We start from the raw sequence: 16,045 nt of genomic DNA, 5'->3' as shown, positions 1-16,045 counted from the left end.
AAAAAAAAAAAAAAAAAACTGATCATAAACTGTCCATCTGATATACCTGTATTCACTCTCGGTCTAAAATGCTCTGTTTTAGTGCCTGTCCTTTTGAGCCCCCCGCCTTTAAGCCCAGTCTGCTCTGATTGGTCAGCCTTTCCAAGTCATCCCCATCTGCACGCTCGGAGTCTCTGCACCGCCGGAGAATGACTATAACGGCACTGTAGCAGCCCTTTCTAACTATATATAGCATGGTTGTGACATCACAACAGTACAGAAGTCTTGAGGGCGCGTTTAAAGGCACAGTTTCTGAATATGGGCTGTGTGTATTTCTCTGTGGCTTGAGCGTTTGGACTTTACTTACTTTACTTTCACACTATTTATAAAGCACCTGGACCTGCTTTATAATCCAAAAAGACATGGAAATCACACTTTTACTTTCTACAATATTGGTCCTTTAAATGACAATGTGAGATAATTTGTCTCCATTCCACTGGGTATCTTTAACCATACAGTGGATTCATATTTTTGCAATGCACAAGTGGGAAAACCTCATTGTACAAACATCCCTGAAACCACAGAACTGTGAGAAAGTGTGCGGCTGCATGGAGCCAGCCAAGGAGATGTGGTCAGAGAGCATGCCTGTGGTCCGAGGTCAGAGGTCAGAGCCCTGAGAACCTAGCTGCTTTAGACATACAGCACAGTAAACGTGTGGGTGTGCACACAGAAAAATGTTAAATCAGACTAATTGCATTTAGTTTATGCTCCGGAAACTAGTGTCTTGTCCATCTTGTGTCTATTAAAACATTCTTCTGGCTGAGAATGAAACACACTGCTATTAGAAATAGCTACATTGGTTATAATCTATCACAAGGACAGATTTGAATCAATTCACACTCTGGGGTCTTAAGCTGGTCTTTTATCCAAAGAAACCTTCAGTGTCCCACTCAACATACTTCTAAAAAAGTCATTCTAACCACTTTATTTAAAATCCCTTTATTAGCCATTATCCAATCAGAACAACCAAAAACAACCAAATTATTCAATTTAACAGTCATAAATGACAAGCTAAACCAAAACAGTTAGGCATTGAATATCAGCGTTTGTGAACAAGTTAACAGTCAAACCATCTGCAGTCAATTTGGCTTCTCTATTATTACAAAAACATCACCAAAAAATATTAAACCCACAACCTCTGTGTCTTATCTGACAACATGTTGCATTATAACATCAGGCGTATGACAGCACCTGCTTTGTGATTACTCTCACTTGATTTCCCACTGAACTGCATTGAGAGGCGGGACACATGCTACTTTCAACACCGATAAAAAGGTTATTTTGCAAAACTGTATGGAGTTGATGCCAAAACGCAGATTAGCCGATTATTCCCCAAGAAGGCTGAAATGAAAACTGGTGGGCTGACACTGGATGGCATGCACTCAATTAGCTAATCTAATGGACCAATCAGGATGCAGAAAAGCATGAGAGTTTGGTGTGTGTGATCACTCTCATAGCCAAATGGCTAGTGAATGTTTCAATTTTACCAGCCACTTCATAGATTACCATTACCATTTTGTCTGGTTAATGAAGCAAATCTACTATTTTATCAGCATTTGGCTGGTAAATGGTGCTAATTTAGAAACCCTGAATGACGGCTGATGCCATGCTGGGTGTGAAGGATAGAGTTCTAACATCCAACCACTTGAGCAAAAAGTAAGCTAAAAACAGGCTTCACTTCAGGTTTAAGTGAATAAATGAGTAGAAGTAAACTATGTTCCCAATTCATTGCTAGTTGCAGAGCACAAATATTAATCTCTGTACTAACTCTGTTCTTTTTATTTATTTATTTATCATTTAACCAGGCACCAACCCTGAGTTACTTATCTAGCTTCTCAGCTGCAAAAAAATAAATCTAAGGATCTATATGTCTAGTCGCTGACTTTGTCTGTGTTTTTCGTTTGGTGTTGGGCAGGTAGCACACAGTCAGGTTTTAGAGCATTTCTGCTGAAAACAGCTGGCTATTGGAGCTGGACACACAATGATGAGAGTGACCCTCAACAGTAACGCTGCCGGCCAGATAACCAAAACACTAAACTTAAGAGTATCTAAGGTGTTTGTCAATCTAATTTCACTATGTCGTTTCTATTGCAATGTCGAAAAAACTGCAGCTGAACTGCATTACGGCACTATATAAATAAATAGAAGATTTAGATGTTGCCCATATCATCATCATCATATCACATGAGGCTTTGTCACTCTGAGCAAGCCCGTTTATCTTACATGTAGCCATGGAACAGTTTGTTAATACACAAATATTGATTGCAGCTGCTTTAAAGCGGCGATAATTAATTGTTAATGTATCCTGGTTTTGTCAATGAAAATGTTTTTCGTTTTTTTTTTTAAGTACTAATGGCATGAATTCATCTCTTCCACCCAGATCGGCTCATCATCAGTGATCTCCTTGAGCGGCAACATCACATAACAGAGCAGTCTATTTAAATACCCAGCTTCACGTGTCCAACTGCTGCTGCTACAGGAGCGGCTTACTGGCCACAGGCCACCTCTGCCACAGCAAGATGAAAAGATTCTTTTAAATTCCAGATGCACCCAAATGCCCAAAATAGAATAGAAATAACGGTTCAGTTTGAGACACGCTATTCTTTGCTGTGATTATTGGCACCAATGCTGGTTGTTGTCACCATTGTCAGTCCGACAATAGCTGTAATGAAGGGTTGTATAACTTAAAAGCAATCCGCTTAAGTAGCTTACTGGTTACCGCAAGAGCTGGCTTTAAATCAGTGGCGTAATGGGAATTATGAGTACTGTCAGAGCGCTGATCATATTGCTTAGCTAAAACTTATGCTTGTATAACATGCATTTTGCAATATGGCGTAGCATTACAGTGATTTATTGCCAACTAGAGCTAAAACACTGCTCCAAAGCAGACAAAAACAGGGTTGACAGAAGTGAAAAAGAGGTGACAAGTTTTATACCTTTGATCCATTTTTTTTTTTTTTACTGTGTCACACACATTTCCCACCTAGGTTAAAACAGGGTAAAAAGTATTTTTTGTTCTCTTTTCCTGTAATCTAAATCACATTACAGCCTTGATTTCTCTAAGTGCAAGCAAGTTTTATATACACAGTTGTGCACAATACTACCGAGAGAAAAGAACACAAAGAAGTCTTTGTGCCGGCTCACTGAGGCGGACTACAGATTGCGTGGCCTAATGCGTCAAAGAACTGGAGCTGCCTTTCGTCCTCGAGCATCTTACCTGACCACTCTGGTGCCACCTTTGTTGACCTGCATGTCCACCATACATCCCGAGTTGACGTAGGAGGCCAAGTTGATCTCGGAGAACTCCGCCTGGGAACACAAAAAAAGATAGACAAGATTATATGTCACCTCCAACAACAACATACTGTATAAGGTCACGTGTGTGTACAGTAATTTAACTTAATGACTCAGCACTCAGATGCACAAAAGGTCTTTGACCAAAATATATATATCTATTTTTTTTTTTTTTAAGCGCCGTTGACTCGTGAAAGTCATGCAATGGAGCTACAGATGTAGGCTCCCGCACTTTAACTTGACATCTTTATAAAGAATAGAAGAAAAAGACATGAGAGGAGAAGTACCTCCAACCACCAAGACAGATAATAGATTCTTTTAGGTTGATTTCATTTTACATCTTTGATTTGCACAGCCGTAAAAACAAAAACAAGCAGAAAAGAGTCAGAGAGACAGGGAGAGTTGGTGAGAGGAGGTAAATTGAGTTAACCCCAGTCTGTGTTCTGCAGGACAGTGAGAGCCCTGTGAAAGGCCGTAGCCCAGCTACCTAATGACTCAGTCAAACTCCCTAAGATCCCTGAGACTTGAAAGGAGGGGCAACAGTCCACTTTTGGGAATGGACTTTCTAGATGGACAGGGAATGATGCTAATTATTGTCACTCTATTGTCAAGGCATGTTTAGATTTAACATTGTGTCACATTGTTGATGGCGTTTCTTCTTAGGGTTTCTTACACAATAGTCAAAATTCTGTGTCTGGTAAAAGGCATTGGTGTGGTTTATAAAATGCATTCAGCTGATGTTCATTCTTGTATTATATAATACACCGTCAAAATAAAGTTACTGTGACTCAAAAGTTAGTTCAATGTGCAACTTAGCTGCACCTGAAAAGTTATCTAGGGATTCTCAAAGTGGGGCCCAGGACACTTTACCAAGGGGTCCCTTTATTTAAAATATGAATTCAATTTTTTTACAAAAGGTGTCATAGTTCAACGAATAATGTACTTTCTTTTTATTAATCTATATGAGTTCACAGATTCCATTCTATGCCTTCGGATGCCAGCCAAACTTACCCCACTCACAACATTTGAGGTCTAGAAGTTCGGTCTGGACTTGATCTTCTGAGCAACTATGCCTGAACCAGAGCTGTTTGGACCAATCAAATTGTCAGGGCGTGCTTTATACTGTACGATGATGGACAGATGATCAACAGTCACGTAGAAAACAACGTCACCAAAGAGCGCTTGGGTTGAATTTGTTTACAACAAAGGTGGCTGCCGCGAGCTCTGAGATGTGTTGATCCGGCCATGGCGTCTGTTATAGTAGATATCGACAGCACATTTGTTTTAAAAGAAAAACAGAGAACCACGATCAAGGCATTCGTTGATTGGACATATGATTTTGCCGTCCTTCCTACAGGATTCAGCAAAAGTTCAACATACGTTACATACTCCCCTGCGCTGATTGGTTGGAGGTCTATTCAATCGAGTGCAGATACATTTTCTGTCCTGGAGCAGTTGAAGCGCCCTATAATCACAGCCCAGTGGAGCAGTATCAGACTCTGAGTATATGTCTACAATATTGGCTACTAATATAAAAATATAAAAAATAGTTTGCTGAATGCTTGTTATGGCTCACAGAATGGAACAAGAAGCATAATGACTCTGAAAAAAAAGCTCAAATTGACGTGATGCGGTCGACTACCATACACAACACTACGAAAGAAAATCATGATTGCATTTCATTTGTCTATGTGTACTCAAATCCTGAGTCAGCAATGGTCCAGATTCAGCCGTTGATGCCTAACGCTGCAGTGTGTGACAATGACATGTCACTCAAAGGAAAAACATAATCAAATGAAAATGTCATCCATACATACCCAACATCTTTAAGGCTTAAGTATGAAATAACTACAAAATAAAAACCTCAGTGGACAAAACATTTCATTCAAACTTGTGGGTAACAAATATATGTCAAAATCAAACTAATTCAGATTTATATATACACATCCTTTTAAATCACGCATGGAAATGTGCATAAAATGTTTTTCCAACAAGATGCATCAATAATAGGTGTAGATTCCAATCGTTGGCCTCTGAAACGGAACTGAATTGTGAGATAGGTGCCCAGAGATTCCCACCCCTACCGTAGATGTGCCAAACTGAGAGCAGGTCAGCTATGTTCATCAGCTCTAACACAGAAAACCCCCCATCATAATGTGTGTCTATGCTGCTTTGACTGACTGCCAAAATGATTATAAGTGCAAAAATGTGTATCATAGTAAGACTTTGTTACCACATAATCAACCTCAACGGCACATTTTAATGTATAGCTTGACTATAGTCTTAATGCTAAAGAAGTGATTATATAAAAGTTTATCATATTGTGGGTAAAGACAATCAATAATGCTATTCAAACATTTCCCATGGACGCTCAGGGATTTTGGAAGAAAGCCCTGCACACATGCGGAGCACATGTCTAATGGCATGTAGCAGTCGGCTCATCAAAGAAATAGGTTGTGTCTTCAGGTTTGACTAAATCCTGGCTAGGTTAATAAATAAGTAAAAGACTCATCTCAAAGCATGGAACTCTTTGTACTTGAGGTGACACAGTCAAAGAAGAAATTAGCAGCTATCTAGAACTACACTGGAAACCTACAGAAACTTAATCTTAAATGATTTTTTTGCTTAGGGATATTTTTGGGGGATTTGCACAAAAGCCTAGCCTAGCTAGCCCAATAAAGAGTAGCAGTTTGACAGCTGACAATTACAGTTAATGCTGTGATAACCTCCCAACAACACAAACCTCCAGTAAGCTGCTGTGCTGTGTGGGCTTCAGCCCACTGCAACAACGCCAACATGGAAGTAAATTCTCTAGCTGACCCTTTCCTCAACCCAGCTCCTGCCAACATGTATAGCCCGTCAACCGTTATCTACAGATTCTCCTACTTTGATCGTCACTTGAGCGTGCTTCGCCAAGCTTTTCATAGGCTTTCATCTACATAAAAAAGGAAATATCAGCAATAGTCTCTCAGAGATAAATTTCCCTTTCATCCAGCGCCATGGCCCATGTAAACTCTGTATGGGGGAGTGAGTTGGTTTTGAAAAGAATGCGCCAACGTAACAAAACTGGCGGGTTTTGCCAAGAGGGAAAACAAAACAAAACACCCACCTCTTTTATTTATTGTGTTGCACTCTCGGAAGAAGAGCAGGGGGCGAGTAAATGCCGTAATCTTATTTAAAGGACAACGAGGCGCCACTCGCACTTATTGTGCCTCAAGGACTTGCACTTGGCTCCCTTCCTTTTCTCAGCTCTTTTCCACTGATACGCACCTCTGAAATAAACATCTGTGTGCTCAGCAGCACATGCCTTGCGTCAAAAAAAAGAAAAGGCTGCACACACACGTCCTTCATTATTGCATCTCTTAAACAAATCCCATCCCAAACACAGGGACCTACGCTTACGTTTGCTTCAACCTGATAAAACAAAGTGTAGGCAACATTTTGGCTTTGGACCGAGCATTCCACGTCATCTCTGATTGGCTGGTTCTAAGTAAGAGGAGTGCTAACAACCATTCATTGGGCGGCAATGGTAATGGATGAAGTGGCTGGTGCGGGGCACAGGTCCAGAAGGCAGGATGGGAGGCTTTTCACAGCACCATGGTTACCATCGCGGTAATACACACAGACACTTGTCTAGGAGAAGCTCTTGCCCTGGGAAAGGAAAACAGGAAGTGATACATGGGGCAACTGCCTCCAGAGCTTGATTCTTCTCATCTGTTGACCTGCATTCAGGCTGAATTAAGAATAGCTTTCAGATAATCTCTTAGGAGGAACAGAATTACGGAAGACAGTATGGTTGCGATTAGGTTTAACCTCGTCTCAAGCTGAATTTCTCACACTGCGGAGCCTGTTCTTCTGTTATTTGAGTTTCGGCCAGCCATAGTCGCCCTGCCCTCACTGCTCACTAATTTCTTTATTGTCATACCTGACAAAAAGTAGGGTCATGCAAGGCACTGGTTTAGCTTAGTCACACAAATTTACAGGCAAGCCTTGCTTCTCCCTGCAGTTCTGCGTGTTCTCGGTCCTGACTGCCAAGCCGTGTGAACCTGTGGTCGGTACAGTAAACACCACTTGACTGCAGCTCATCTGGAATCTCTGCGAGTATTTTTAGATTCGGACTAACCCGTGTCACTGAGGTGCAGGTGCCTTCTGTTTGGTCACGAGTCAACAGGATCTTTTGTCCTTTGTCAAAAACAACTTAAAAGGTCTGGTCAAGCTGCGCTGCAACTACAATCTGCAATATTTTCTGGGAAGGAAGAAACTAGAAAAAGCTAAATGTTATTAAGTGTGAGTGCTTACAGAATACTGCAGGTGCGAACATTGTAAACAATTCTAAATATAATATAAACATAAGTAGTTGAAGTGTCAATTTAAGTTGAAGCACTTGAATAGATTGAGTTGTCGCCTGAAGTGCAAGTACTGAAAGAAGCTAAGGTTTCAACTGAAGTCCGTGTTATAGTGGCTGGAAGCATTAGAAATTTCAGTTTGCGAGTAAATGCTGTTTGCGAGTAAATGCTGAAAGCAGCTGAACTGTGAGCTGAAGAGAAGAAAACAGAAGAAACTTCGGTCCATGTCCAAGCCATAAAAGCCAATGTTGATGTGTTGTGTGAGCACTAAAAGCAGTGGAAATGTAAACTACTCTGACACTCTAGATCAGCGGTCCCCAACCCCCGGGCCGCGGACCGGTACCGGTCTGTGCGCCATTTGGTACCGGGCACACAAGAAAGAACATACATTACTTTAACAGAACATACATTAACTTACATCAATTCCGTTTTATTTATCTGAGCCATAACAAGCTTTTATTTTGAAAAATTACCGGATTCTCTTAAAGCCGGGTCCATGAAAATATTGTCTAACAATAAACCGGATCCTTGGAGCTAAAAAGGTTGGGGACCGCTGTTCTGAATAATTGAGATGAAAATGTGTCAGAAAAAGAGAAAGAGAAAAAGAGAACTTGGGCACCCAGATAGCTCAGTTGGTAGAGCGGGTGCCCATGTATAGAGGCTTACTCCTCGACGCAGCCGGCCCGGGTTCGAATCCAGCCTGCGCCCTTTGCTGCATGTCACTCCCCCTCTCTCTCAACTGTCCTATCAAATAAAGGCCTAAAATGCCCAAAAAAATGATCTAAAAAAAAGAAAGAAAAAGAGAACTTGAGCACAATTTATTGTATTAATATTAGAAGCCAAAAAGAAAAGAGATGTTCCCATAACTGTATGCTGATCTAAGCCATAATTACCATACTGAGCTTTTTTATTTTTCCTCTCCACAAGTGCCCATTATATTCCTTTTAACACTGACCTTTTCCCACTGATAGTTGTTCTTTTTTATTTTGGAAGTGGAAGACCAAAGTAGAGAAGCTGTTGATAAAAATTGTTGTGGCCCAAATGGAGCCTCTATTGTGTGGTTTCCTTTCATCTGAAAATAGACACAAAGTGCTTCTTTTATTTCTTCGCCTCTTGTTTCAATTGGGAAAACCTTGACCAACCACGGCCTGGATGAACTACAACTTTGAATAGAAAATATTGCATAGAGTTGCTACATAAGCGCCACACTGTAATGCATAATTACTGGAGAATAAGAATGTGCAAAAAATTAGACGAATGGAAGATCCATGTTTGAGTATCTGGTTAAAAGGATGGTGGAGGGAGGGAATGTATGTGTTATCGTTCTGTTTTAAAGAGCAAGAAAAATGTCAAATGTGCTACTGTTTGTTATTCCCAATTCATTCTGTAATAATTTATGAGGTTTGAGCAATAAACATACTTTGGAAAAAAAAGAAAGTGTAAAAAATTGTCCGGCAATTTGTAAGTTGACAAGTTAGGAGTTACATGAGGTAAAGCTTTTCAGTCTTGTGTACAATGTTTAAGAAAGAACAGACTGTAGTGATTTGATTGGTTGCTGCAGGGCATATCCTTTTTGTTTACTACCTCTGAATTTTTAATAACTCTTGATAAGCTTGGTTGAATCACATACTGATGCAATTGAGAGGCCTGAGGTACAGTGGACCATTCATGGGCACCACGGGAGAACTACTTGCTGCTAATCACTACCACCTTGTTGTACAACAGTGAAATAGTTCATTGAGGCACTAAATGTCAAAATCCAAGACAGATGCTAAATGCAGCAGGGCAACAGAAGACATGAGGGTAGCTGGAGCAGTCAAACGTCTGAACCAAGTACCAATCAAAATCGTTCATCTTGTGCAAGTTCTACCCAGATGCCCTATGTCATGTGCAAAAACCAGCCAAAAAAGGCTACGGGTAACATACAGCCAACCGCCTGTGAGCTGCCATGACGGCAGCAGAAAGGAGCGTGGACAGCGTTGAGGTCATATGCCTGCTGTGCAGATGTTGCCCTGCCCCGACTCAAACCACACGTAGTCCGGCAACCCTAAAGAACCGCCCCTTGTTCTTTCACAAACAACAGACCCCTTTACATTTAACAGCCTAATTTGTCCAATTGTCTAAATTGCAGTGTTTACAACTCTGCAGGGATTGTGAGTAGCAAACAGGCAGTTTGTTTGGCAGCCTTTTGCTGGGTGTCATCATGTCTGTGATGTATACTTTGATTGCAGCTGGTGAACATTAGTTATGAAATTTTTCCACAATGGACTGTCAGAATTTGGACAAGCATCTCAAGCAGGGTGAGAACGTTCAGTGCAAAAGATCTCAGCTCACGAGGTCCTTGGCTCATCTGACATACTGGCAATCTCCTAAAGTGGCAAGCATATGCGTCCAGACAACAACTGACTTGATCTTTGAGTCCGAGTGGATACTTTTGTGCTAGAGGAACCACAGTCAAAGAAGAAAAAGAAGCAACTGGAACTACACTGGAAACCTACAGAAACTTGATCTTAAATGATTTTTGTTTAGGAGTATTTTGAGATATCACGTTCACGAGAATGGGATTAATTGACTACGGACGGAGGAACAGACAACCCGAAAACATAATGAATGCGGCCACAGACGGCACGGAGGCATAAAAATAAGATATACATTCCAAACAGAAAAAAGAATGACAGTATTCCTTTTCTTTTGCCATTGATTTATCCTTTTTTGGGGGATCTTATGATCTATACGAGTCACAGGCTCATGATATATGAGCACTGACCTGATGTAACGGCACATTAACACTCCTTTTAAACCACATGGGATTAACTGGCCGAGTGAAGAAGTTAACATACAACTCCAGGTCTATTCATGTCAAGTGTAATAGATGTTTTGTCTTTGGCTCAGAAATTACCTGTCAGCGAGGCCCTCTTTTTTACATTACGGGCTGTGTTGTTCATTTGGAATCATAACAAAAAGCTATACTGTGTTACTAAACTGACTGTGAGGATCGCTCAGCATCAAGAGCTACTGCTGAACATATTTCATCATTTTGAAAAAAGCAAAAGGGGAACGCTTTGAGCTGGTTTTTAGTAGTCACTTAAGAGCACGAAGCACCACCACCGGCACTCCCATGGGCATCTGTTCGGTGGATAAAAAGAGTTAACTGTTGGACACGGGACATCAGATGTCTGCCAAATGTAACTTTAAAGTGGGTCACGCAAATGAGAGGGAACGATTCACAACAATGGGCTCCAAAGCGTGCTGTGGGGCAGTGGCTGGGGAAACTACAGGTGGCAGGGCAGCCTTAATGAGAGACATTACATAGAAGAATCAAAGCCGCTCTCTTTTTTTCTTCATACAGATTGGCCTCAGGCTTACCCGCTGCAGCATCACATGCTGTGGCGAGTCTGTGCTGGAGTCTAAAGATGGTACCTTATATGGGAGCAAGTAAGCCAGAGAAGACTTATGTTGGTTTGGGGCTTGTGAGCACGGATTCAGAGAACTTTAACATCATGAATATGATAGATGATAGCTAGTGTCTAGCTGTCAGTAGGTCTTGAGCCTAGGCCTCAAGACCTACTAAGTCCCTTTGGTTGCTCTGATCTGAGGATTGGCAAATAAGGATAAAATAGGGTAATTTTCCTGTTCCATCAAATAAGCGGGAGTTTTCTCGAAATGGCAGGTTATTACAGGTTATATAGTTGTTGTTTTTTTTACAATTTAACAGGGTTAGGAACTTGTCATTGAGGGCTCCTGTACTTGCAGCTCCCAGGATGGATGTGCCTTTCCAGTTGGAAGTTGATGCGAGTGATGTTGGGGGTTGTGAAGTTGTTGCAGATTGATGAACAGGGAGTTTATAGAAAAAGAAGCTCTTGTCTTGTTTGAGACCTTCAACATTTTGATGTTTATGTTGGGGCAAGTTCCTCATCGGTAGTATACACTGATCGCAATCCAGTGTGTTCCCTTCAAAATCCAAATCAAAGGTTAATGAGATGGGCCCTCTTCTTGCAACCTTATTATGTGGATATACGCCGTAGGGCAAGGACAATGTGGTGGCAGATGCCGTGTTGCGTGCACCATTGTCATAATGTTTGTTAGAACTGATAGAACTTTTACCTTTGTTTATTTAAATACATTTGATTTAATTGTGTGTCCACATTTTGTCATACCTTTGAGCCAGGTCATGACACTAGGACATAGTTGGCAAGGTGTCAATGTCAATCCAACTAAGATAAAAAATTATCACAATTTATATATTTGTTTACTACAATAGGTCATTGTAAAATGCAGAAATTTTATGTTGCAGCTATAAAAACTAAGAATGCTTTAACCTGAATGTTGTTGCTATGTTTCAGCAGCTGTGGCTCAGTTGGAAGGTTGATGGTTCAATCCCTGGCCCTGCAGTCTCATGTCGATTTGTCCTTGTGCAAGACACTGAACCCCGAGTTGCCCCCCGATGCTGTGCCATCGGAGTGTGAATGTGTGTGAATATTTATCTGATGAATGTGAATGGTGAACGGTTCCTGTACTATGTATAAGCGCTTTGAGTAGTCGTTAAAACTAGAAAAGCACAATATAAAATACAGCACGTCATTTCAAATAAAATGTCTATTCAATTTAAAAAATGTTTGCTGGGTTAGAGATGACAAAGGCCAACAAGAAAGTGGGATTAAAGAGTGAGCCAGAAAGTGCAGCGGGTCTCTCGGCTTTTATAGTCATCCCCCGAAAGGGTTATTCTCAGCACGTCGCTAACTTTTCACACAGAGATTGTGTTTCCATCGTCTTAAAGCTCTCAGCAAGGCGCACAAACAGCCTAGGAAGAGTCTGGCTGCTGAAGGCAATTAGCGAGTGACTTGTTATGGTCAACGCGGAGGGGCTTCTGGGAACGAGTGGAGGGTCCAACAAGATCTAAGTAGGTCACAGTTTGAACTGTAGCTGGGCTTTAGGAGGGGGCTCGTATGGTCCGACTCACTATGAACTTAATGGGCCTAATTAACTCCACATTTTATTGTGTTTCAACTGATGTGACACCACAATTAATTTATAAAAGAAAATCCATGCAAGTTTACGTTTCATAGAAAAGTCTGGATTCATATTCCAACCATAGCACGGCTCCAAAAAAGAGGATGTGACCACACCAGTAGAGAGTTGAGCAAACAGGCTATAAAATCACCGGTCCGGCTTTTTGTGGTCCCCTTTTTCCTTCGCTCATAAAAACCCACCACTCCATTTCAAAGGCGGCACCGGGCTCAACAATGGCTTGCAGATGTAAAACTCAACAGTTACGTGAGCTAAATTAGATGTTATCTGCACATTGTGAATGCTATATGTCTAGAAACATATTTCTGTGAATACTGTATATAATATTAGCACACTTGTGTTGAAATAAAATGAAGCTAAAAAAAATGCTTCAACTTTTAGGAAAACGTTACCTTTGCTTTTTTGCCCAGAGTTCCGTGAGATACAGCGCTGTCTCTTAAGTATGGCGCTACAACGCCTAGCTTGGCATAAAGACCGAAGGCAGTGGAAAACAGCTAGCTATAATATTTTTAGCACTTTAGTTTGAACTATTACGTGTTAATTGGTGAGCTTTAGATGTGCTAGTAAACAGATTTTTTTTACTTTGGGTTTAGCCATCTGGCTGTATCACTGTCTTTCCGGTCTTAATGCTAAGCTAATTACCTCCTGGCAATCTCTATAACCCACAGACATCCAGATCTTCTCATGTCTCTTTGCAAGAAAGTCAATAAGCATGTTTCCCAAAATGTCAAACTAGTCAATTAAGATTAAGTTTAAATTTGACTGGTCATATTTTAAGTAGCTTGTTGGATATAATAAGTCAGTATGGCCAGAATTAAAATTCCCAACGGTCTTTTATTTTCAGGTTGTGTTTTATAGATTACATGAGTTGACACGTAACAGTGGGACAGTTTTAATATTGCAAAGATATAAGAGTGATAACGCACTCTGAGATGTTACTGCATTGAAAAAAAATGGACTCTGCGAGTTTATTGCGTGTTTTCCTATTCGTAGTTAGAGGGAGTTAGCTAATTTACACTCCTTAAGTTTCCTTCAGCCAATTAGATCATTTCTACTTCAGAAATAATCTGTCACATTCCGTGGCAGGAAGCCTGCGTTGGGCTACAAACAGAAGATCATCCACAATGGTTTTTAGTTAAAGGCTGACTGAATAATTAAAGCTGCTTTTAAATGTCATAGGTTTTAAATAATTTATTATAATGTGGAAGTAGGCAGAACTTATGTTAAATCCTTCTTACCTGCTCCACCCGGATCTCATACTCTCCGTTCAGCTTCTTCCCTCGAAAATACTTTGCCCTGCAAAGAAACAGAAGAAAAACTGTCAAGGAAATGACAAAAAGGTAAAATAAATAATCATATATTCTATATACAGTGGGAGCCTTTTATTTAATAACCTGCAGACATGACAATTGTACAGCAAAGAACACCATATTTTTCTTGTACTCCACATTGCCCTTTTTTCACCCTGTATTTTCACCCTGTAAATTTGGGTCTCTGTTTTAGCTACAATGTGAGACATCGCACTTCTATACTATCTTTGTTGGGAGTGGCACATGCTCAGTAGCTAGGTAAGAGCTCATCAGCTACATAACTCTTTCTCCAACTTTGGTCAGTACGAGGCAGGATTAGCTGGGAGACTTCTTCTAGACAAGGAGCACTTGTGGATTACCTGCAGAACAGGGACATGGAAGTAGCTCTTTTGGAGATTATGGTGAACTAGTGTGTGTTGTAGATTGAGAAGGAGCTAGCATGTGCTACGGCTAGCCACCTGGTCTCGGCTATTGACATAGAAATCGGAGCAGGTTTTGAACAGCTCACCTCGAGACTGAAGGCAGAGGACATTCAGAAACCTGTATGTCACTCAAAACAGCATAGATAGTTTTTTCCAAGTTTGTATGTGTGAAAGCACCAGAGACACAAAATAGCACCTCAAATCCCAGAATAAGTGATTTTTTCATAATATGGGCACTTTAAGATATGTGTACTTCAACATGTTGATTCCTGCCCTGCACTAACAGCACAGTAAATGTGTCCCGAACCCTCCTACCAACCTTAAAATACACTTTGTTTATTTGATTAAAAGGAGAACTGAACCAACAGACCTTGCAAAAATAACGTGTGAGTGGGCAAAATAATGACTCATATTTTCCATAATAACAGAATCTGACCCTGCTTTGAGGAAACAGAATCTCTTGGCAAAGAGTGATATGAAATATAGTGCTTTTAATAAAGAGAAATCGCTGATGGACGAACAGTCCACGTGGGTGTGATTTTTTTTTTTGCGTTTTGGTGGCCACATTAAATTAATATTTCTGTTACTGTTTTCAAAGAAAAACACAATCCACTGTAGTTACACAGAGCTCTCACACTGCTTTAAAGATCACATTGAAAAAAGTACAGTAATCATCCAGCAACGATGCACTTGCTTCCTTGCAGTCTGAACCTGGGAACTTGCAGTCGCTGGGAGAGTTAGCTCCATCAGACCAGCAGTATTTAGATTGGCGGAGAAGCTGGACAGAAAAACCACAGTGGAAAGTTGAAAGTGTAGCCTTTTTACACTTGGGTAATTAAAGTCCACATTGCCTAATTAAACTTGTTTATTAATTAAGTTTTGCCACCATGTCATCCCACCAGATGCTAATTCATGTAACTTCAGCCAGGCACAACTGTCTTTTATGCACACTTCTTCTCTGATGTTTAGACAGTTAAACAGATTTTTTTTCTATTTAGTTTTGCACTTCCATAAAGTTGAGGGGTTGACATTGCTCTCTATATTTCACATGATACAATTCAATTTTGTGTTAGTTCAAAATCTGCATCCTGTTGTTTTGGCTTTGTTGTGAAAGTGATCAAGAAAAATGCACCACACAGGGATCATGCCAGGATCATGGTGATGACTGCACAAATCACATATTAAGTTATTAAATTAGATCCCGATCAGATTGTTTTGTCCCAGCCCGGTAGCAGTATGTGAAGGCCCGGTGATCATCCACAAAACATGAATAGAACAACGCAAACTGGGCCGGAGCTTTCAGAGTTTTCAATGAGTCTTTAGTGAAAGGAGTGAAAGCTCGATGGAAGCCTTCTTGAGTCTTAACATGCAACACGGTTTCAGGGAAATGAGGCATTCTTTTGGAGAAAAATTACAACTATACATATTTCTTCTTATTTGACTTGCATGTTTATTTGACAATGACATAAATACGAGAGTCCTTGTGGATCGAGGACGCTCTAATGGCGTTTTTCCACTGCTGGTAACGGCTTGCCTCGGCTCGCCTCGGCCCGCCTCGGCTCGCCCCATTATACTTCCGTTTTCCATTGCAGATTGAGTAAAGCCT

At 40.7% G+C, this 16,045-nt stretch overlaps 1 protein-coding gene across 3 annotated transcripts in view; it reads right to left on the bottom strand.

The window, feature by feature from the left end:
• syn3 (synapsin III) overlaps positions 1 to 16,045 on the bottom strand; it is a 112,893-nt gene that overhangs the window by 67,606 nt on the left and 29,242 nt on the right. For all 3 annotated transcript variants that reach the window (XM_034863489.1, XM_034863488.1, XM_034863487.1), the window contains exons 3-4: positions 13,946 to 14,003; positions 3,257 to 3,348 (exon numbers count right to left, since the gene is read on the bottom strand). In XM_034863489.1, coding sequence (XP_034719380.1) covers positions 3,257 to 3,348; positions 13,946 to 14,003 — 150 coding nt within the window. The remainder of the gene's footprint in view (positions 1 to 3,256; positions 3,349 to 13,945; positions 14,004 to 16,045) is intronic.

Source organism: Etheostoma cragini, chromosome 23, assembly GCF_013103735.1.
Source record: "Etheostoma cragini isolate CJK2018 chromosome 23, CSU_Ecrag_1.0, whole genome shotgun sequence".
NCBI classification, from domain to species: Eukaryota; Metazoa; Chordata; class Actinopteri; order Perciformes; family Percidae; genus Etheostoma; species Etheostoma cragini.
Note: the sequence above shows the minus strand (reverse complement) of the source record. Positions and strands in the feature narration are given on the sequence as shown.